This window comes from Macaca thibetana, chromosome 16 (genome assembly GCF_024542745.1).
Source record: "Macaca thibetana thibetana isolate TM-01 chromosome 16, ASM2454274v1, whole genome shotgun sequence".
NCBI lineage: Eukaryota > Metazoa > Chordata > Mammalia > Primates > Cercopithecidae > Macaca > Macaca thibetana.
In genome coordinates, this window is record NC_065593.1 from 17,157,794 (window position 1) to 17,178,519 (window position 20,726).

A 20,726-nucleotide genomic window follows, 5' to 3' on the forward strand; every position below is an offset into this window, starting at 1 on the left:
AGCCTGTAATCCCAGCACTTTGGGAGGCCGAGGCGGGTGGATCACGAGGTCAGGAGATTGAGACCATCCTGGCTAACATGGTGAAATCCCGTCTCTATTAAAAATACAAAAAATTAGCCAGGCGTGGTGGCGGGCACCTGTAGTCCCAGCTACATGGGAGGCTGAGGCGGGAGAATGGCATGAACCCGGGAGGCGGAGCTTGCAGTGAGCCGAGATCGCGCCACTGCACAGCAGCCTGGGCGACAGAGTGAGACTCCGTCTCAAAAAAAAAAGGCAATATAATGCTGTTGTACGTAACTTACATTCTTGTTTATTATTATAACTTACTAATGTAACTTACTTAGATATTGTAACAACATGATTTTTAAAGTGCCCTGGGAGAGATGCTTCCTTACACCAAGTCAGTAATGTTAATTAAAAACAAAGCACCCAGCCTGGCCACGGTGAAACCCTGTCCCTACTAAAAATACAAAAATTAGCCGGGTGTGGTGGTGGGCGCCTGTAATCCAAGCTACTCTGGAGGCTGAGGCAGGAGAATAGCTTGAAACCAGGAGGCAGAGATTGCAGTGAACCAAGATCACGCCACTGCACTCCAGCCTGGGCGATAGGGCAAACTTCTGCCTCAGAAAACACCAGCAACGACAACAAAAAACCCCAAAGCTTTGACAGGTCTTAGTGTAAAGCAGGTGATTGCATTTACTGCTAAATAGAGAAATGACGCCAAGATTGTGTTCTTGCTCCTAGCCTCTCCTTCGTGAGGTTTAGAAGGGGTGTTCTGAGATGGGGCGCGGTGGCTCACGTCTGTAATCCCAGCACTTTGGGAGGCCGAAGCAGGTGGATCACAAAATCAGGAGATTGAAACCATCCTGGCTAATAGAGAAACCCTGTCTCTACTAAAAAAAAAAAAAAAATACAAAAATCAGCTGGGTGTGGCGGCACGTGCCTGTAGTCCCAGCTACTCAGGAGGCTGAGGCAGGAGAATAGCTGGAACCCGGGAGGCGGAGCTTGCAGTGAGCTGAGATCACACCACTGCACTCCAGCCTGGTGACAAAGCGCAACTGCATCTCAAAAAAAAAGAAAAAAAGTGTGGTCTGCGTTCTGCCCAGGTCTTTCTCATGACCTTCCTTCCGCCATCACCCATTCCCATGGTCTTTTTCTACATCTGTTACCTAAAGCTCATCTGTTACGATTGGGAATTACCTGCTAGCTAGTTATGGTTAACAGTACTGAAATCCACTAATGTGGGTTATTAAAATTATGTGATTTCCTTTTGTGCTTTTTCCTTCGTAAAGGAATTTCAGGCTTTAGAGACGAGAAGGGCTAGGGGAGGGACCTCAAACTTGCGAGCATATTTACTACATGCCTCCAGCTGTGTTGAGTGTAACCAGTTCTCCTCCATCTTGGCAAACACACAAGTATTCCTCAAACATCTGAAGTAGAGTAACATCTTTATTTTACAGAGGAGGAGACAGGGGCACAGAGAGCTCAAGTCATTTGGCCCCTAAAGTTCCATGTGTCTCTACTCAGGTCTTTTTTACCTCATTGTTTATTTTGCTCTGTCCACCACATTCTGCCTTTGTGATTAGAAAGAGTTTTGGTGGAGGCTGCTGGCAGGGAAAACAGTGGTGAATGTCAGGAAATCTCGTGAAACCATACTAGTCCTCTGTGGCTGCCCTTGGAGGTGAACCTGATTTGGAGGGAAGTGAAGGACTGTGCCCTGGCCTTCTTTTCCTCATAGACCTGGTTTCATGGGAGACTCCCTAAGGCTTCCAGGAATTACGGCGTAGAGGAAGTGTGGTCTTTCCAATGCTGCATCTTCCAGACTACGATGTGGTCCTGCTTTTGCTACCAGAGACCTATTTGCCTGCCTTCAGCTCTCTCTTCTATGATGTAGTTGATGTTCTTTTTTTTCTTTCAGACAAGGTCTCTGTCTGTCATCCAGGCCAGGCGTACAGTGGTGTGATCACGGCTCACTGTAGCCTTGAACTCCTGGGCTCTCACTTCAGCCTCCTGAGTAGCTGGGACTACAGGGACACGCTACCATGCCTGGCTAATATCTCAATTGTTTTGGTAGAGACAGGATCTTGCTGTGTTGCCGAGGCTGGTCTTGAACTCGTGGCCACAAGTAATCCTCCTGCCTTGGCCTCCCAGAGTCCTGGGATTACAGGTGTGAGCCTCTGCACCTGGCCATGTTTCCTTATTAATGATTCTGAAAGAGTCTTGTTTTTGTTATTACTTGGCTTTATGAGGACATCCATTGTAGCCAGTTTTTCTCTATTTTGGTGTACTGTGGTTTTGTTGTTATAGTAGAAATCTGATTTTTTTTTGGTGTGGGGGGTATACTATGATTTGGCTATTTTTTCTATTTTTTTTTTTTTTTTTTTTTGAGACGAGTCTTGCTCTGTCACCCAGGCTTGAATGCAGTGGCACCGTCTCAGCTCACTGCAACCTCTGCCTCCCAGGTTCAAGCAATTCTTGTGTCTCAGCCTCCCAAGTATCTAGGACTACAGGTGCGTGTCACCACGCCCAGCTAATTTGTTTTTGTATTTTTAGTAGAGACGGGGTTTCGCCATGTTGCCCAGGCTGATCTGGAACTCCTGAGCTCAGGCAATCTGCTTGCCTCGGCCTCTCAAAGTGCTAGGATTATAGGCATGAGCCACCATGCCTGGCGGATTTGGCTATTTTTTTTCTAAACATTAGATATTTTAGATGGGTCTTTTTTTTTTTTTTTTTCTTTTTAGGGGGTCTTGCTCCATCACCCAGGCTGGAATACAATGGCTCAATCTCAGCTCACTGCAATCTCCGCCTCCTGGGTTCAAGCAGTTCTCCTGTCTCAGCCTCCCAAGTAGCTGGGACTACAGGTGCCTGCCACCACACCCAGCTAATTTTTGTATTTTTAGTAGAGACAGGGTTTCACCTTGTTGGTCAGGCTGGTCTTGAACTCCTGACCTCAGGTGATCCTAGGTGGGCTTTTAAAATACAGCTATATTGAGTTACAATTCACATACCATACACATACATCTTATGGGAGAGCTTTCTTTTTTTTTTTTTTTTTTTTTGAGACAAGAGTTTTGCTCTTGTTGCCCAGGCTGGAGTGCAATGGCGCGATCTCAGCTCACTGCAACTTCCGCCTCCCGGGTTCAAGCTCTTCTCCTGCCTCGGCCTCCAGAGTAACTGGGATTATAGACATGCACCACCACGCCCGGCTAATTTTGTGTTTTTAGTAGAGACGGGGTTTCTCTACGTTGGTCAGGCTGGTCTCGAACTCCTGACCTCAGGTGATCTGCCCACCTCGGCCTCCCAAAGTGCTGGGATTACAGGTGTGAGCCACTGCACCCAGCAGGGAGAGCTTTTAAGGAGGTGTTAATTATTGAGGCATAGAACCTCGTATTTGAAACTATTTCTAAGCCACACTGTTTGCATAATACAGTTGTGCTAGTGGGAACTAAAGCAGTGTTCCATACAATTAAATTTTCTTTGAAGGACAGAGGTTGATCCATTTTGTGCTTGATTCGACAGTTACCTGCCTATGTGATCAGCGAGTGTCATGTGTGTACTGTTAAGGCAGTTGGGGTATTATGCTTAATAAGTTTATTGCATGTTATTTTTATTCTGACCAGAACTGAGCAGTGAGATATTATAATGAAATTCTAGTACTTTTTAAATATGGGAGACCAACTGTAATTTATTCATAACTACTTTGCTTACCCTTACCCCATAGTGTTATTAATAGGACGTAGCCAGCCAGTACACAGACGATCGCTTTGGTTTGTTCGTTTGTGAACATATTTGTCCAGTAATACTGCTCATCATGAATACTCTCTTCCAGGTGTGAGAAGGGTGTTATGTCTCTAGTGAATGTCAGGAACTGTATTCGCTTCTACCAGACGGCGGAGGAGCTGAATGCCAGCACGCTGATGAACTACTGTGCAGAAATTATTGCAAGTCATTGGGTGAGTGAGAGGGTGAGGGTGTCGACAGAGCTCTCTAGCTGGCAGTCAAGAGACCGTGGTTTGGGACCTAGTTCCATGGAAAGTGACCTCTCTGGCAGCTGGTTTTCTCTTGTTACACAATTGAAGAATAAATAGTTTGATTAGATGATCTGTGAGACTCTTTTCAACTCAAATTCTGATAGTTCTGTGATTTCAGAGCAGAAGGACAAAAGATGGCTCAGGTCTGGCCAGGCCGGTGGCTCACGCCTGCAATCCCAGCACTTTGGGAGGCCGAGGTGGGCAGACCACTTGAGGTCAGGAGTTCGAGACCAGCCTGGCCAACATGGTAAAACCCCACCTCTACTAAAAATGCAAAAATTAGCCGGGCTCAGTGGTGCGTGCCTGTAGTCCTAGCTACTCAGGAGGCTGCGGCAGGAGAATCGTATAAACCTGGGAGGCGGAGGTTGCAATGAGCCGAGATTGTGCCACTGCACTCCATCCTGGGTGACAGAGCACGACTCCGTCTCCTGCCCCCGCAAAAAAGATAGCTCAGGTCCAGAAACAGGCTTGAAAGCATCGCCTGCCTTCACCCTCCATCTGTGGAAGCTGCTGATGAGCTGCAGGAATAGGGTGTGGCTCCATGGCCAGCAGGCCCTACAGTTTCAGCAGCACGGTTTCTGAGCTTGCCCTTGTTCTCCTCATCAGGTGGAGAGCATCTTTAAATTTAGATTTCCCTTTCTTAGGTTGTTTCATCATAAAGAACAGTGTTTACATTTTTAAATTTTTATTATTATTATTTTTTGAGATGAGTTTCGCTCTTGTTGCCCAGACTGGAGTGCAATGGCACAATCTCAGCTCACCGCAACCTCCGCCTCCCAGGTTCAAGCGATTCTCCTGCCTCGGCCTGCTGAGTAGCTGGGATTACAGGCATGCGCCACCACGCCCGGCTAATTTTTGTATTTTTAGTAGAGACGGGGTTTCTCCATGTTGGTCAGGCTAGTCTCAAACTCCGAACCTCAGGTGATCCACCCACCTCGGCCTCCCGAAGTGCTGGGATTATAGGTGTGAGCCACCGCACCCAGCCAGTGGTTCACATTTTTTTGTTGTTGTTTGCAGTTTTAAAAAATTAGGGCTGGTGCTACCTTTTACAAATTAGTTTCTGCGAATTGTTTGGTATTCAACAACATCGTAGGAAAAGCGTTAGAGTTTCAGAAAAGGTGGCTAGAAGAGCTGGATTTTAAGGAATTGAAACCGAGTTGGTAACCTTTCTGTTAAAATATATAGAAATATAGAGATCTGCAATAATAGGGACGAGCTGTGACTCAGCGGAGTGACTTGCTTGTGGAAGTTGGAGTTGATTGAATTGATTTTCTAACCGCCATCTTTCGGGGGGTGGGAAGAGGAGTCCTTGCTCTCACGTGAGGCTCCCTCGGGGCGCATTCCTGTTAGAGGTACGCGTGGCTTGGCTTTGCCACCTCACTGGGAGGCACAGTAGTGCCAGGGGAAAGAGTGAGGCTCAGGACGTCAGCCTTCTGGTTCCCCAGCCATTTAAGGACTGTCTGAACTAGAGCAAGTTATCTAATCTCTTTATGCCTTACTTTTTTCTTCTGTAAAATGGGGATGATCAAGTCCTTACCTCACTGGGTTTTGGGGAGAAGTAAATGAGTCGGGAAAGGTTAGGCCCTTCAAGTAGGGCCTGACTGACGCGTTTTAAGGGCGTACTAAATGGTAGTTGTGTTTATCGCTTTGTATCTGTTCTGCTTTTTACTATGTTGTGAATTGTCAGGATGACCTGAGAAAGGAGGATTTCAGTAGCATGAGTGCTCAGTTGTTATACAAAATGATCAAATCCAAGACGGAGTACCCGTTACATAAAGCTATCAAAGTGGAGAGAGAAGACGTGGTCTTCCTTTATCTGATTGAAATGGATTCCCAGGTACTGTGGCCACCTTTTCCATTCTTCATTTCCCGGAACTCTAATGCGCTTGTCTTTCTCCAGGCTGCTGCTCACTTCTTCCGAGCCGTCACTGGCACAGTCTTTAATGTACGGATTTCTACTGAATAGTTTGTTCAGGGCTATCTGAGCTTTTTCTAACATGTTTCTCAAAATTCTTCCAGCCTTAGCCCATTGCCTAATTTAAAAACCTCTTATATGCTTTTAGGTAGTGTTTTTGTTTTTGCTTTTGTTTTTTTAATGCTTCTTAACTTCCAGGTGCCAAAATCTGTATTAGTTTACTTTTGCTGCTATAATAAATTACCATAAACTTACTGGCTTAAAACAACACAAATGTATTGCCTAAGAGTTTTGTAGGTTGGAAGTCCAGGACAGGAATCACTGGCCCAAAATCAAGGTGTCAGCAGGCTGTGCTTCTTTCCAGAGACTCAAGAGGAGAATCCATTTCCTACTCATTTGGGTTTTTGGCAAAATTCAGATTCTTGCACTTACAGGATCGAGGTCCCCATTTTTCTTGCCGGCCGTCAACTGAGGGCCATTCCCACCTTTTAGAGCCCGCCACACATTCCTTAGCTCATAGCCCTTAGCTCATAGCCCCCGGCTTTTGTCTTAAAAGCCAGCAGTGGTGGGTCAGGTGCTTCTCATGTCACATCTCTCTGACTTGTTCTTCTGGTTCCCTTTTTCACTTTGAAGGATGTGTGTGGTTAGATAGATCGGGCCTCCTGGATAATCTGGGATACTCTCCTCATTGCAAGGTCCTTAATCATACCCTCAAAGCGCCTTTTGCCGTGTAATGTGACATGTTTACAGGTTCTGGGGATTCGGACATGTCCGTCTTTGGGGGGCTATAATTCTGCCCATCACATGACCTTGACAGATGGGAACGAAGTATGTTTTATCCTGGGTGTCCAGTGTATGGGGAGACATTAAACTGCTGGGAAACATGAGATAAGCACGCCACCGCCTTTCATGGAAGCATTAGCTGTTCACTATAAAGCTCTCGGAACCTCTGCCTGGCACTTGTGCCCCACAGCCCTCTGTCCACATTTTCCTGGTGGCCCTTACATCATCTCCCACAATGTTTGCTATGTGGTCCCCATTAATACAGTACTCCCTGAAAACGTGTACCCTGAGGAAGCCTGATAGAAGTTTATGAATGAAGTTGAATTTGGGGAGTAAGCAGTGTTGAAGTACTTAAATTTGACATTTGTATAAGCAATGATATTTAAGGGTCAAGGTGGGAGAAATGAAAATAGGTCGTATTCTCTACGCACTGGGTGCTAATTCACAAACGTGTTCATGTAGCTCCCTGGGAAGCTGAACGAAGCGGATCATAATGGAGATCTGGCATTAGATCTAGCCCTTTCACGACGGCTGGAGAGTATTGCCACCACGCTGGTTAGTCACAAAGCTGACGTGGACATGGTGGACAAGAGTGGCTGGAGCTTGTTACACAAAGGAATCCAAAGAGGTAGGAAGAAGTGTATTTTATATTTTTCCCTGCAGGCAGTTTTATTTTTATCCAAGTCATTTTTGAAGACTTTCTCACCTTGTTCCCACAATTCTCAAAGTCTTCCCTAGTCTGTACTCACAGGGTACATGATTCAGAATTTGATCACTGGGTCAGAGGAAGCACTCAAGGGCTGTTCCCTGCGCCTTGTTGGTTTGGCCGTTCACAGTGCCAACAGGGCTCCGGGAGGAAAGGCTGCAAAGGCGGTACTTTGTGTGAAGAAGCACCTTTTACCTGTAAGCACTTGTGTGTTTGCTTGTTCAGTGGGTCACTTGCTCCAGGAATTGTGCTAGGAAGGTTTTGCCTTTGTATCCTACCACAGACATGAGGATAGTAGCAAAACCGTAAATGTTTAAACATATTCTTAGATTCGGGGTGTTCACTTTAACAGGCTAGACCTCTATTATGATAAATTGATAAAGTTTCATTGTGTTCTAGCAAAGTTATTTGAAATTGTAGCTATATTTTGAATGCATTGTTAGTAGTTAGAAGAATATAGAAATGATAGACTTGAGAACAAAACATCTTTTTCTCTTTTTTTTTTTGAGACGGAATCTCGCTCTGTCGCCCAGGCTGGAGTGCAGTGGCACAATCTCGGCTGACAGAAAGCTCCGCCTCCCAAGTTCATACTATTCTCCTGCCTCAGCCTCCCGAGTAACTGGGACGACAGGCGCCCGCCACCTCGCCTGGCTAATTTTTTTTTTTTTTTGTATTTTTAGTAAGAGACGAGGTTTCACCATGTTAGCCAGGATGGTCTCGATCTCCTGACCTTGTGATCCGCCCGCCTCGGCCTCCCAAAGTGCTGGGATTACAGGCGTGAACCACCGCGCCCGGCCGAGAACAAAACGTCTTAATCCTAATGAATTAACTTGTCAAAGGAAAAACAATACTGGTTTTTTTGTTTGTTTTTTTCCATAGTCTTACTAATTCGTAAGTCCTAAGTGAATCCTGACTGATTTTGCTTTGCAATGGTCATTTTTGACAGAGTGAAATCTGTATAGAGGTAGAGTTCCAGTGAGGAATGAAAGCTTTCCAAAGTGTCAAAGCGTTAGTTCTCTGGAGGGATGGTTGACTTGATTGAAGTACATTGCCATGGCCACTTTTTTGTTACTTACATGTAGATATCAAAGAGAGAATCTACTCATTTCGCTCCATCTTAATCTGTATTTTTCCCCTTTTGATGATGCGTTGTCATACCACTATTGTCTATGCTACATTTTTGCCGTTCACAAATTGCTCCTAGTTGGTGGAATGTAGTTACATCAAGTTGTGGTCCTGTGCCAGCTTTGTCCTTTTTGGGCAAAGGTTTTAATACGAGTATCCTTATAAGCCATGTGTTGGAGTGCTGAGCTTGCTGGCTGGTAGAGAGGAAAATTTTGCTCATCCCTGGGTAGGAAATCCTTCGAGTGTGTCAGTGTCAAGAGCAGATGCATTTTCCCCAAGCACCATGATGTGCCGTGCGAAGCCAGCGAGTACTTAGCACTGAGTGTGATGCGGTGGGGAAACGTCCACCACGCAGGGAATGATTCTTTCCCACACTGTTTTGTGTCTTGAGATGTTTATTTTGGAAACAAATACCCTGTTACTAAAAAAAAAAAAAAAAAAAAAAAAAAATTCTGAGAATTTTGTTCCTTTCCTCCCAGGGAGTTAATTCTTATGTTTGATGATAAAACATCTTTTGAGTTATGAAATATTTTGGTGATTGCTTAGCTACAAGAATTGCCAAGAATTAGCGATACATTTTTGATGTTTATTTTCAGACGGTTTAATCTTCCACTCTGAGTTTATTAATTGCCTGCAAGTATGTGGATTACAGTGTGGGTATAATAAACGTGATTTTGCTAACTTTAGAGAGTGTCACATATTACGGTAGACAGAGCACTGGCTGTCAAGCTCATATTTACCAAGGTTTGAATCTCAGCTCATCTGTTTACTCTGTGGCCTTGGACAAGTCACATTCTGAGTCTTCGCTATCCATAAAGTGGGAATCACTTTTGCTTTATTGGTTTGTTCAGAGAATGCGAGGCAATGTTAGTGGTACACCCAGCATTGATTACCAGGGGACTGGCGGGGTCAGCCCTGCCGTTCATCCCTTGCCCCTGCACTGGAAATGCCGTAACCAGGTCCAGTTCCTGTAGGAGTTTTTTTCACTTTAACTGTTAAGAGTGAAAGTCTTTAATATATGAGATTTCGGTTTAGTTCTGAGCATGCATTGGAATCTGTCCACAAAATAGTCAGTGATCATCCTAATAACCGAGTATAGCAGTCGTTTGATCTAAAGAGTGGAACAGGTGGGCAGTGACTCTGCGGGAGTCCACAGCGGGCACGTGTTTGGCCGGAGAGAGGCCATCTCCTTGGATTAGCCTGATTTGAGCAAGAAGATGAGTCTTCACTTGATAAAAACAATTCTTCCTGAACTTTTTTACCTTAATAACCAACATCAGTCAGTGGGTTTCTTTTTTCTTTTTTTTTGAGACGGAGTTTCGTTCCTGTCGGCCAAGCTGGAGTGCAGTGGTGCAGTCTTGGCTCACTGCAACTTCCGCATCCCGGGTTCAAGCAATTCTCCTGCCTCAGCCTCCTGAGTAGCTGGGATTATAGGCACCCGTCACCACGCCCGGTTAATTTTGTGGTTTTAGTAGAGATGGGGTTTCTCCACGTTGGTCAGGCTGGTCTCAAACCCCCAACCTTAGGTGATCCGCCCACCGCGGCCTTCCAAAGTGCTGGGATTACAGGCGTGAGCCACTGTACCCTGTTGATGGGTTTCTTAAGTAGGATGTTCCTGTTAATTATTTTTAGTAAATTTGATAATGATGCCACCAACTGGAGCAGCATGAAATATGGTTTGTATTAATTGAATAATGAAGGTTACTGGCTGAATAGAACTGTCAAGAAGCTGCATTGAAAGAAATATTGTATATGGATTTTTTTAGTGTGAAGTTTTTTGTTAGGAATAGTTTTATGTGGACAGATTGTAATGGTCATGCCTCATTTACCTGGCAGTGTCAGTGAATGAGGTGATGAAGTAACTGAAACTTTTAAGCACCAGTTTTTATTTTAACTGTTTCTGATGATTTCAAGTCTTTCTAAAATGTGTTAACCATTTTCTTATTGACAGAAACCTTATAAACGGTGCTTGTGACATTTTCTGTTCCCTCCCATTGTTCTGCTCTTCTGATATCAGTTGTCCTTTTCCTTTATGTACCCTCTGGGCTGACTTTCTTTTAATGTAAAACTTGACTAATTTTCTATTTCTGGTAATTTCTAAATAGCTTTCTTTGGGGTGAATATATTTATATATATATGTATGATTATAAGTAAAAACTGTATATTTGGGTCTTATTAATAAAATAATCTGATTCAAAGTCTATAATTCTTCTAAGAGGACCTAAGGATTTAAGATATAACCTTTTTTTTTTATCATGCTATCCATCTGAATCCAATAATTCATAGGGTTTCATATACCTGTGCGGTATTGCCCAGTTTATCTTCTGTATGTTTGGTGTATTACACATTTTTCGTTAACCTGTCTTGTCTTAGCTTTACTGTGTATTTATCTCTCTCTCTCTCTCTCTCTCTCTTTTTTTTTTTTTTAAGACAGAGTCTTGCTCTGTCGCCCAGGCTGGAGTGTAGTGCTGCAATCTCGGCTCACTGCAACCTCCACCTCCTGGGTTCAAGCGATTCTCCTGCCTCAGTCTCCCTAGTAGCTGGGATTACAGGCACATGCCACTATGCTTGGCTAATTTTTGTATTTTTGTAGAGATTGGGTTTGCCATGTTGGCCAGGCTGGTCTCAAACTCTTGGCCTCAAGTGAACTGCCTGCCTCGGCCTCCCAAAGTGCTGGGATTACAGTCAGGAGCCGCTGCGCCCGACCACTATGTATTTGTGTCTTAGTTTGGAATATGTTTTAAACTTAAAGGTAATGAAACTGCATTATCCCTTCTTCCCTGAGTATCTCATATTTTGGACTTTTCATTAAGGCCCGTTGTCCTAATAATTCTAAAGTTTCTTTCTGCTCCCAGAATGTAAGTGGCCGTCTCTAGGATATTTAGTTCTATTGCTAATATATTGTTGTCTTTACATATTTTCTTCTATACCAAATCCATGCAGAGTTTGTTCACGCTACGGAGTAGGGCCCTCTGTGTATATGTATAAATGGATAGCAAAAGCCTGACCTAGCCAACCCCCAATATGCATGTTACCTGCTGCCTGCAGTGCTTTACCGCGTCTGTACTATAAAAATCTAAGCTTTGATACTGGTAAAGATTGCACCCTTCTTCACCCCTTACCCCACCCAAAACAGGAGCAGAAGAATGAAAATATTTCAAGAGAAGGGACTTACTGGAAAATTGTTAAGTTACCTAAAGTCATAATTCATTCAAATAAGAACCTTTCTGATAAAGTAGAACCCAATAGCCCTAACCAGTCAGTCCATTTTCTTCCCAAACGTTTCCCCAGGGTCTGTTTTGTGTAAGACAGTGTGAATACCAAAAAAAAAAAAAAAAAAATCAGACACGGGCCAATCCAGCATCTGAGGAAAAAGTCAGCATCTGAGGCCTCCTGGCTGCCCCAGTGCCAGAGCCCACATTCTGTAGCAAGATAGTCCCTCGGAAGAAAGCATAGACCAGATGGGAAGTATTGAAAAACAGACAATCGGCCTGGGTGCAGTGGCTCACGCCTGTAATCCCAGCACTTTGGGTGGCCAAGGTGGGAGGATCACTTGAGGCCAGGAGTTTGAGTACAACCTGGACAGCATAGTGAGACCTCATCTCTACAAAAATATTTTAAAATGAGCCAGGTAGGGTGGCATGCGCCTGTACCCCTAGCTACTTGGGAGGCTGAGGCAGGAGGATTGCTTGAGGCTGGGAGGCTGAGGCTGCAGTAAGCCATGATGGCACCACTGCATTCCAGCTTGACCAACAGAGTGAGACCCTATCTCAAAAAACCAAAAGCCAAAACAAAAGCAGATGATTTTCTAATTTCATACCCACTGAGAACCAGATGAAACCTGTATATTCAAATGAAAATGTGCACAGGAATACCAGCAACAGACTTGAGAGAGCTTTACCACTCCTGAAACTCCATTTCAGATGTTCAGACTGTAGATGTGTAGTCAAAGGAGATGAAATGGTACCGTAAGATATGAAAAGAAAACTTTGAAAGAGAGAAAATCATCGTCTCAGGTTGTGATGCAAAGGGGTCTGCACTCACAATTCTAACAATTAGGAACCAAAGTGTCCTGATGCAAAGACAAAAGCAGATCACCATTGCCTGCGATTCATACATTAAAGAAGTTCCAAGGCAGCCTCAACAATCCAGCATTCATCCCGAGATCACCCACACATTTAGGAGTATAGTCAACTCTCATGGGACCAGCAAATCAAACTCTGGGACGTTGTTCCGCATGTTGGGGATCATCCAGCTGAAGAAGGATGTGATTTGCAAGAAATTCGTCCTGTAGACCTTGGTGAAATGGAGACGGAATCTGCAGAAAGTACCTCTGAATCCAGGCTCTTGGGTTAACTTGCTGTCACTCATCAGAGTTACACATGGGGACTTCAAGTTGCAAATTGCAGATGAATTTGATTTGGAAGATGTTTAACTGAATCCTTGAAAGACTTTCCAGGCTAGGCGCTGTGGCTCACACCTGTAATCCCAACACTTTGGGAGGCTGAGGTGGGTGGATTGCTTGAGCCCAGGAGGTCAAGACCAGCTTGGGCAACAGTGGCAAAACCCATCTCTACCAAAACCACAAAAAAGCTGAGTATCCCAGCTACTCAGGACGCTGAGCTGGGAGGATCCCCTGAGCCCTGCAAGTCGAGGCTGCAGTGAGCCGTGATGATGCCACCGCACTTCAGCCTGGGTGACAGAGTGAGACCATGTCTCAAACAAAACAAAACAAAAAAATCCCCAAAACCCGAGTTTCCTGGTGTGAGCTCATGGGTGCCACCTGGAGGCTACTGAGAGCAATTGCTTTCACCTAGGAAGGTGTGATGCCCCAAGCCTTGGTAACAGGTTTCTGTTCCATGTGTTATGATGCTTTGCTATTCTTGCCTTACTTTCTTAAGAAACATAAATTTCATATATATGTAGTGTGTTTGCATGTTTTAAGTTTTAAATATAACTAAATCCAAGGAAGACTGAACTTTTAATCTTACAACAAATTTAATTGCTTAATCCTTGTCATCCTCCAAGTGAACTTGACAAGTATACTTTAACTGGTTTTTCACAAGTATTTTTAACACTAAATGGCCACTTGTCAGACTGCTTAGTTCTGAGTTTAACCATGTATTTGTAGAACTAATGTAGAGTCAATTTCTCTTTATTAGTGTCTGACAAAGTATTTTCACAAATGTATACTGTTAACATCTTCATCTTAATTCTTGGCCTTTTGTCAACATGTCAAGGTAGTTTTTTTCACTTCTACAGAGCATAAATAGTCAAAGATGGTAAATGAAGCTATTAAAATTAATGGATTTTGGCCAGGCACAGTGGCTCATGCCTGTAATCCCAGCACTTTGGGAGGCTGAGACAGGTGGATCCCTTCAGCCCAGGGGTTGGAGACCAGCCTGGGCAACATGGTGAAACCCCATCTCTACTAAAAATATAAAAAATAAGCCAGGCATGGTGGCATGTGTGCCTCTAGTCTCCACTATTCAGGAGACTGAGGCAGGAGAATCCCCCGAGCCAAGAAGTTGAGTCTGCAGCGAGCCGTAATCATGCCAGTGCACCAGCCTGGGTGACGGGAGTGAGACTTCGTCTCAAAAAATAAGAAGAAGAATGGATTTTCTGTGAGTTATTCAGGCTTTGTTGAGTCAGGATCTCTCTCTGTCACCAAGGCTAGAGTGCAACAGCACAGTCATGGCCCACTGCAGTCTCGAACTCTTGGGCTCAAGCGATCCTCCCGCCTCGGCCTTCCAAAGCCCTGGGATGTTCCTCAGTGTTGATTTGATATCTGTAAATAGTCCTAGGTAGACTCTGTAATACCGCCAGAGTTAAGTCAGCGGAAGGGATTTAGAAAGAAATTTTGTTTCCACAACAAGGTTATTTACCATGTGAAATTTTTGTAAATAGTAATGTGTACAGATACTCTGTTCAAATGTTTCATTGTAAACTTCTTAAGTCAGTTACGTGTATATAATGAAATTATAAAACTAAAAAGAGGCAGGGCGCAGTGGCTCACATCTGTAATCCTGGCACTGTGGGAGGCTGAGACAGGTGGTTTGCCTGAGCTCAGGAGTTTGAGACCAGCCTGTACATCATGGTGAAACCCCATTCCTACTAAAATACAAAAAATTAGCCAGGTGTGGTGGCACGTGCCTATAGTCCCAGCTACTTGGGAGGCTGAGACATGAGAATTGCTTCAACTTCGGAGGCGGAAGTTGCAGTGAGCGGAGATTGTGCCACTGCACTCCAGCAAGGCTCCGTCTGGAAAAAAAAAAAAATCTAAAAAGGAAAGAAATTTTATAATAATAAAACAGACTTGGGATTACTCTGAGTAGGAACTTGTATGCGAGTACAGCGGAAACAGACATGGGATTACTCTGAGTAGAACCTGTATGCGAGTACGGCGGAAACAGACACGGGATTGCTCTGAGTAGAACCTGTATGCGAGTACAGCAGAATGGGGGTAGTGTTGCTTAGTTAGGTACAAGCTGTGGTCAGGAAATGAGAAAGAGAGAGGGAGAGAGAGAAATTGTGTGGGGAGGGATCCTGGAAACCCTTTTGAGAGATGACCAAAAGAGGCCTTTGAAGAACAGAAGCCTAGTATTCTTTTTTTTTGAGATGGAGTTTTGCTCTTGTTGCCCAGGCTGAAGTGCAATAGTGCGGTCTCAGCCCACTGCAACCTCCGCCCACTGGGTTCAAGCGAATCTCGTGTCTCAGCCTCCCGAGTAGCTGGGATTACAGGCAGGCACCACCACGCCCGGCTAATTTTTTATTTGTAGTAGAGACGGGGTTTCTCTGTGTTGGTCAGGCTGGTCTCGAACTCCCGACCTCAGGTGATCCGCCCGTCTCAGCCTCCCAAAGCGCTGGGACTACAGGCTTGAGCCACCGCACCCGGCCCAGCCTAGTATTCTTAAACAGTGAAAGGATACTGAGGTGAGGAGGCACGACCAGTGATAACAGGTACCAAAAATTGAGCACAGCCTTTTGAATTCGTCTGTAACTCCATGATCTCAATGATGAGTTTCCACTTACAGATGCCCCAAGAGGTTCCTTCAGACACATCTAGTTATTGCTCTCTTTTGTCTGCAGTCATTTTCTGCTGCCTCTGGAGGAAGCACTGGCCAGAACTCTTTGCCCTGAGTGTTGTCCTGTGTTACTGTTTCTTCTCTTATTTCTTTTCAAGGCGATCTCTTTGCTGCCACTTTCCTCATTAAGAATGGGGCCTTGGTCAATGCTGCTACACTGGGTGCCCAGGAGACACCATTGCACCTCGTGGCCTTGTACAGTTCAAAGAAACACTCAGCAGATGTGATGTCTGAGATGGCGCAGATTGCAGAGGCCCTTCTGCAGGCTGGTGCCAACCCCAACATGCAGGACAGCAAGGGGAGGTAAGCTGGGGAGCAGACCCCGTGCCCTTAGCACTCTTCTCAGAAGATTATCTTACGGTAGCAGGTCACTGGCATACGGGGAGTTCATGTTCTGTAGTTTGGCATTATTCAGTCTGATTTTTATTAAAGTCACAGACATTGATGTATAGTAGTAGTGTCACTACTAAAACCAGAGGCATTTGGGGAAAACATTTCCGTCCTGGGTAACTGAAGTCATCGAGGGTTTTTTTTTTGTTGTTTGTTTGTTTTTAATTGTGTCAGCGTCTCACTCTGTCGCCCAGGCTGGAGCGCAGTGGTGTGATCTTGGCTCACTCTAGCCTCCACCTCCTGGGCACAGGTGATCCTCCCACCTCAGCCTCCTGAGTAGGTGGGACTACAGGCATGCGCCACCCCACCTGGCTGATTGTTGTATTTTGGTGGAGACAGGGTTTTGCCATGTTGTCCAGGCTGGCCTCAAACTCCTGGGCTCAAACGATCTTCCCACCTCAGTCTCCCAGAGTGCTGGGATTACAGGCGTGTGCCAGTCTTCGAGCTTTTAAGCAATTTGTATCTTCATGTTTGAAGGAACCAGAGTGGTCGTCTAGTCCAGGGCCTCCAAGGGAACCTTCTAGCGTTTCTTAGAGTTCAAACTATCCAAGTTTGAAGAACTATCCAAGCAACCAGACAATCTGTTTTATTTCTGTGAGGTCTAATTGTTAGAAAATTCTAATTGTTAAACCCAATTTTACTTTCTTGTAAACACTCCCACTTTATCTGCACAGCTTGCTACCTTTGTCTGTAGCACAGCCCGTTGCATATTTAACAATAATTACTGTGTTCATTTTGCCCATTTCCAGAAATACTTAGTTGGGGATTCCTTGTGGTTTAGGATCTGGGAAAAGGCTGCTTGTCTCGGGACAGTGGTGTGAGGCTGTGAAGGACGGTTAAGTCACCTGAATCGCTGACCACAGTTGGGACCCGCGTGTCCTTAGAACAACTCAGTATTTTATACCTTTGAAAACCCTCTCAAAAAAGGAAAGATTTTTTTGTAAAGTTTGGTCGTCAGATAGGAAAATGGACTTGTGTGATAGGGAAGGTACACAAATAAGATGTAGCTTCATGAAATCTCAATATCATGTGATAATTACCTTATTTCCTAAAATAATTGCATCCATGTCCCTGCTGTTGATGCTTTTATTTTTTTCCTCCAACGGCAGAAAACTTGCAGTGTGTGTGTGTGTGTGTGTGTGTGTGTGTGTGTGTGTGTGTGGTAGGTACAGCCTTGGGCCCTGACTCACAATGTGTGTGTGTGTATGTGTGTGGGGGGGGGGGGGGGTAGGTGCGGCCTTGGGCCCTGACTCGCTGTGTGTGTGTTGGGGGGGGTGGGTAGGTGCGGCCTTAGGCCCTGACTCACTGTGTGTGTGTGTGTGTGTGTGTGTAGTAGGTGCAGCCTTGGGCCCTGACTCACATTGTGTGTGTTGTGTGTATGTGTGTGTGTGTGTGTGTGGTAGTTCCACAGTGCTAGTCTCCTGCAGGGCTCCCGAGTGCTAAATGAAAGCAGTGAAAAGAGGTTAAATGCAGCTTTCATCAGTTCTCTCCTGTTGCTGCACTGAGTGTGTTTGAGAAGAACAGAAAATTATGGGGGAAGTTTCTTTTCCGAATTAATGGAGAATAGATGAGGGAAAATCTGCACACCTGTGGCAGAAACTGCTGTTTTTGAGAAAATCATGTCTATGCCTTCAGGAGGGGGTCGGGATTGAGTTGGGGAGTATTTGAGATCGCTTCCTTGAGCTGATTCTTGTCCATTTTGGCCACTGAATAATGGTCACATATAAGCAGATCCGTTTTCAGGTTTTGATCCTGGGTCATGGTTTTAGAAGCCTTGTAGAAATGTGGAATTTCTTGTGGGTGGGGACTCTGCCTGGGATTCGGGGTGCCTCTTGCCATGAATCGTCCTGGACAGGCCTGTCCTGAATTGACCCTTCTTCTTTTTGGTCCTGCAGGACTCCTTTGCACGTGTCCATCATGGCCAGGAATGAACATGTGTTCAGTCAGCTGCTACAGTGCAAACAGTACGTAGGGAGACATGCACAAGTGAGAAGACGGGTTGGAGGGGGGTTGTGAGTGAAAAATCATTCTTCTTAAACACCTTTAGTGTCGCATTTATTAAGAAGTTAAAGTGAGCTAAAAAATGTGTCGTTGAAAAAGGATAAAGAGAAAGAACGAGGTCGTTGTCAGTCTAGAGTGTCTCAGAAAGATTGTAGGTGCTGTTGACATTGCTTCTGCTTTTCAGACTAGATTTAGAACTCAAAGACCACGAGGGCAGCACGGCTCTGTGGCTCGCAGTGCAGCATATCACGGTGTCTTCTGACCAGTCTGTGAACCCCTTCGAAGACGTCCCCGTGGTAAATGGGACTTCATTTGATGAGAACAGCTTTGCAGCCAGACTCATCCAGCGCGGCAGCCACACGGACGCACCTGACACGGCGACAGGTAAAGGACATGCCACCCGAAGGGGCGATGCTGGGGCCTGCAGGTGCCGGGAAATGGCGTGTAACTGCTTTCACCCCAGATTTAGAAATTGAACGGCACACTATGAGGATAATGATTTTGTACTTAATTTTAAATACAGTAAAAGCCTGGGTTGTAATTTTTAAAAATCCTGTGCTTCAAACATCAAGTCCCTGAAGCTGAAACTTCCATTTGTTTAATGCGGTGACTCCCACACTCTTTGGACTCAGCGTTCCTTTGACCGTCTTAAAAATGGTACCAGAGAGCTTTTGTTTAGGTGGGTTATAACTTCAGTATTTACCATCTTAGACTACACTTTGAGAACCACTGTTTTAATGTATTTCCTTGATCTGACTAAATAAAATACAGCGATATTTTAGGGAGAGGGATTCCGTGTAATTCAGTATTGAGTACTAGCAAAAAATGTAGAAAACATGGGTAGGTGTCACTCACAGGAAGAGTTGACCAAAAAAAAAAAAAAAAGATGGATATTAAAACAGCCCTTTCCCTAAAGAAGTTAATAATTGAAGGTCGGCCAGGCGCGGTGGCTCATGCCTGTAATCCCAGCACTTTGGTAGGCCGAGGCTGGCGGATCACCTGAGGTTAGGAGTTCGAGATCAGCCTGGCCAACATGGTGAAACCCCGTCTCTACTAAAAATGCAAAAATTAGCTGGGTGTGGTGGCGGGCGCCTGTAATCCCAGTTACTCAGGAGGCTGAGGTAGGAGAATTGCTTGAACCTGGGAGGTAGAGGTTGCAGTGAGCCACGTGTCACTGCACTCCAGCCTGGGCAACAGAGCGAGACTCTGTCTCAAAAATCAATCATCGGCCGGGCGCGGTGGCTCAAGAAGACGGGTGGATCACGAGGTCAAGAGATCGAGACCATCCTGGATAACACGGTGAAACCCCGTCTCTACTAAGAAATACAAAAAACTAGCCGGGCGATTGCTTGAACTACTGGGAGGTAGAGGTTGCAGTGAGCCACGTGTCACTGCACTCCAGCCTGGGCAACAGAGCGAGACTCTGTCTCAAAAAAAAAAAAAAAAAAAAAAAAAATCAATCAATCAATAAAAAATTAAAAAATATTTAAAGGTCAAATGAAATCACCACTCTAGGTGATACAAAAGCTCAAGGCAGTGGTACTACAGGACAGATAATATAGGAAGAACTATAAGTGTTTTATACAGAACAGATAATACAGGAAGAACTATAAGTGTTTTATACAGAACAGATAATACAGGAAGAACTATAAGTGTTTTATACAGGACAGATAATACAGGAAGAACTATAAGTGTTTTATACAGAACAGATAATACAGGAAGAACTATAAGTGTTTTATACAGGGACAGAACTATAAGTGTTTTATACAGGACAGATAATATAGGAAGAACTATAAGTGTTTTATACAGAACAGATAATAGGAAGAACTATAAGTATTTTATACAGAACATAATAGGAAGAACTATAAGTGTTTTATACAGGTGTTTTATACAGAAGACAGGACAGATAATATAGAAGAACTATAAGTTTTATAAGAACACTATAAGAACTATGTGTTTTTTAGACTGATATAGGAAGACTTCTGAAGACTTCTGGAAACCAAATTATTACTAATTCCTTTTAATTTGCAAATATATTGGTGATTGCTATAATTTTACTGATTACTAATTTAATCCTATCAGAATTTGGCATATAAGAGGTTGGTCCTTTGATATTTAAGAATCGAATGGTGGCTCATTCCTGTACCCTGAGCTACCCAGGAGGCTGATGTGGGAGGATTGCTTGAGGCCAGGAGTTGGAGGCTGCAGTGAGCTATGATCACTCCACTGTACTGCAGCCTGGGTGACAGAGCAAGATCCCATCTCTTAAAAAACAAACAAAAAACAGGCTTGAATGTTAGACTCTTACAGAACTAGTTTTTTGGTTTTTTTTTTTTTTTTGAGATGGAGTCTCGCTGGGTCACCCTGGCTGGAGTGCAGTGGTGTGATCTCGGTTCACTGCAAGCTCTGCCTCCTGGGTTCACGCCATTCTCCTGCCGCAGCCTCCCCAGCAGTTGGGACTACAGGCACATGTCGCCACACCCGGCTAATTTTTGTAGTTTTAGTAGAGATGGGGTTTCACTGTGTTAACCAGGTTGGTCTCGATCTCCTGACCTTGTGATCCTCCCGCCTCGGCCTCCCGAAGTGCTGGGATTACAGGCGTGAGCCACCGTGCCCGGCCAGAACTAGTTTTTATAAAAGTCTGACGTGTGCTTGAAAGTAACATGCACTGTGGCCGGGCACGGTGGCTG

General features: G+C 44.6%; 1 protein-coding gene across 3 annotated transcripts in view; it reads left to right on the forward strand.

Annotated features, from left to right (window-relative positions):
- The window catches only part of ANKFY1 (ankyrin repeat and FYVE domain containing 1), a 102,098-nt gene that overhangs the window by 50,828 nt on the left and 30,544 nt on the right, over positions 1–20,726 (forward strand). For all 3 annotated transcript variants that reach the window (XM_050765241.1, XM_050765242.1, XM_050765243.1), the window contains exons 5-10: positions 3,830–3,953; positions 5,719–5,868; positions 7,192–7,357; positions 15,744–15,948; positions 17,931–17,999; positions 18,221–18,420. In XM_050765241.1, the coding sequence (XP_050621198.1) occupies positions 3,830–3,953; positions 5,719–5,868; positions 7,192–7,357; positions 15,744–15,948; positions 17,931–17,999; positions 18,221–18,420 (914 nt within the window). The remainder of the gene's footprint in view (positions 1–3,829; positions 3,954–5,718; positions 5,869–7,191; positions 7,358–15,743; positions 15,949–17,930; positions 18,000–18,220; positions 18,421–20,726) is intronic.